At 48.4% G+C, this 2365-nt stretch overlaps 1 protein-coding gene across 10 annotated transcripts in view; it reads left to right on the top strand.

The window, feature by feature from the left end:
• Positions 1 to 2365, top strand: part of LOC107095450 (centrosomal protein of 162 kDa-like) — a 38024-nt gene that overhangs the window by 13240 nt on the left and 22419 nt on the right. For all 10 annotated transcript variants that reach the window (XM_015391560.1, XM_015391562.1, XM_015391555.1 and 7 more), the window contains 3 exons: positions 1002 to 1179; positions 1323 to 1369; positions 1451 to 1521. In XM_015391560.1, coding sequence (XP_015247046.1) covers positions 1002 to 1179; positions 1323 to 1369; positions 1451 to 1521 — 296 coding nt within the window. The remainder of the gene's footprint in view (positions 1 to 1001; positions 1180 to 1322; positions 1370 to 1450; positions 1522 to 2365) is intronic.

The raw sequence follows: 2365 nt of genomic DNA, 5'->3' as shown, positions 1-2365 counted from the left end.
CAGCCGGGGCTAACGCTAGCCCGTCTGCAGCAGCCAGGGCTAACGCTAGCCCGTCTGCAGCAGCCAGGGCTAACGTTAGTCCGTCTGCAGCAGCCGGGGCTAACGTTAGCCCTGGCTGCTGCGGACGGGCTAACGTTAGCCCTGGCTGCTGCGGATGGACTAACGTCAGCCCTGGCTGCTGCAGACGGACTAACGTTAGCCCTGGCTGCTGCAGACGGGCTAGCGTTAGCCCCGGCTGCTGCGGATCGACTAACGTTAGCCCTGGCTGCTGCGGACGGGCTAGCGTTAGCCCCGGCTGCTGCGGATCGACTAACGTTAGCCCTGGCTGCTGCAGACGGGCTAGCGTTAGCCCCGGCTGCTGCGGATCGACTAACGTTAGCCCTGGCTGCTGCAGACGGGCTAACTTTAGCCCTTAGTTAGACGCGGAGCTCCGCTGGTTGCCACGGTTCTCTCAACACCTGAACTTTTTTTTTTTTATCAGTAAATGGTCCATATAGTGATGCTTAAAGTATAATTTTCTCGCCTCAAATGATCTTAAAACGTACTTTTATTGAACAACAGCAACAGAAAAGAGAACTTTTAACTTAATACTCTGAGCTCTGTGAGCGCTAACCTGGAAGCTGCTGCTGCTGCAGTGCATGCTGGGACAGCTGTCAGTCTGGAGAACGGACAAGTCTGCTCTGATGCATGCTGGGTAAAGAGGGAGGGGCCAGAACAACAGCTGGCGATTTTCTCTGTTCTTAGTCTTCTCAATCATGTGAATTGGAACCGTACTCGGGCTGAGGCTGATGACGTTTCACTAGAAGGCACAGGTACACAGATTGAGAAACTGACAGGGTGTCTCTGTCTCTGTCCCTTTGTTCCCTCCTTCGTCCCTCCCCCTGTGGTCCAGCCACCATGGAGCTTCCCTCTGGCAGGCAGGACCTTCCTCTGAGGATCCTCCCTCCATCATCTCCACTCTGCATTTCCTCAGAGACTGAACAGTTGTTGTTTGTGTGCAGAATCCGTGCTGGCAGCAGCTGGGAGGTTGAGCAGGATGGGTCTGGACACCCTGGAGGAGGAGGAGGAGAAGGCCCGGTTCTTCGCCCAGATCGAGGCAGGAGCTTCATCAGCTGTATATTACTCTCAGCTGAACAGAGAGATGGACTCCAGCCTTTCTACCTTCACCATGGACCTCAGGTTTGTAAACAGCTGGAGTCTGATGGAAGCCAGTCAATGGATGCTACCTGGACTGGTGTCATAAACTAGAGAACCATCTGTTGGTGTGAAGTTCCAGCTCCGCTTTGAGACTTTATCGACTGAAGAAGATTGTTTCCTTCTAGAAAAGTGGAGAAAGAAGAAATGGAGCAGAGGGAAGCAGGAGCAGCAGGTAGGAGGAGCCTCCAGAGGAGCATCCTGGTCCTGGTTGAGCTTCTCTCTCCGTCTCTTCATCAGATCTCTGTTCTTGCAGCCCCTGCCATCTCCCCACACTACAGTGAGGATTTTGAAGATGAAGAGGGTCTAAAGGAGCCACTGGGGCAGGTTGGGAGATCCACTCTCTGTTCAGCCTCAGAAATGTCTGAGAAGCAGCTTCTCTCCAACATCAGTTTCTAACAGAAGGATCTGAACTCAGGCTGATGGGGATCCATCCAGTGTCATTCGCAGGAAAATAATCCCACAGATTGAAGCTTTCTCTGACAGTGACATATTTCTGTCCACCAGGTGGAGACACGTCCTTATGTGACATAATCTCAGCATATTTAGCAGAATAGCGTCAATGTTTCAGCACAAACAGAATCAAAAAGCTCATCAGATAAACCAAACACAGCCAACGTGATAGATTAGAAGAATTCCCATCCTGCTGGATCCCAGCGATGTTCAGCATATTTTACTGGGCAGGTTGGGAGCGCTGACTCTTCACCATTAGACGTTTCTGCTCTTCATCTGCTGGAAACGCTGTCTGGTCCCTCATACCTGCTGCTCTCCATATCTGGAAGTTAATTAATAAACCCGATCCGGGAAATGGACCACAGGAAGCGTAGAGTAGTGAGGAATCAAATGCTGCACTGGAAAAAATCCAGTTCTAGAGATTTCATTTTTTCTTTAAAAAACTGCATTTGTTCTTGAATTGAGGAGGTAAAATAGACATTTTGCCAACAGAACAAGACAATCTACATTTAAAATGACAAAATAATAAATATTTTTAGATTATTTTTCCAGTGTGATTGTCTGCAGCGTTAAAACAATGTAGAAAAAAAAAAAATTCTATTTCCTCTTAAATTTAGTAGGTAAATAAGATGATTTGTATTTTTACTCTTACAATAGATAATATTTAGATAATATGCACATGAAATATACATATCAGCTGTGCTGCTGCCATCAACAC

This window comes from Cyprinodon variegatus, unplaced genomic scaffold (genome assembly GCF_000732505.1).
Source record: "Cyprinodon variegatus isolate N-32 unplaced genomic scaffold, C_variegatus-1.0 Scaffold547, whole genome shotgun sequence".
Lineage (NCBI taxonomy): Eukaryota > Metazoa > Chordata > Actinopteri > Cyprinodontiformes > Cyprinodontidae > Cyprinodon > Cyprinodon variegatus.
The sequence above is the reverse complement of the archived record's forward strand: the minus strand, read 5'-3'. Positions and strand labels throughout refer to the sequence as shown.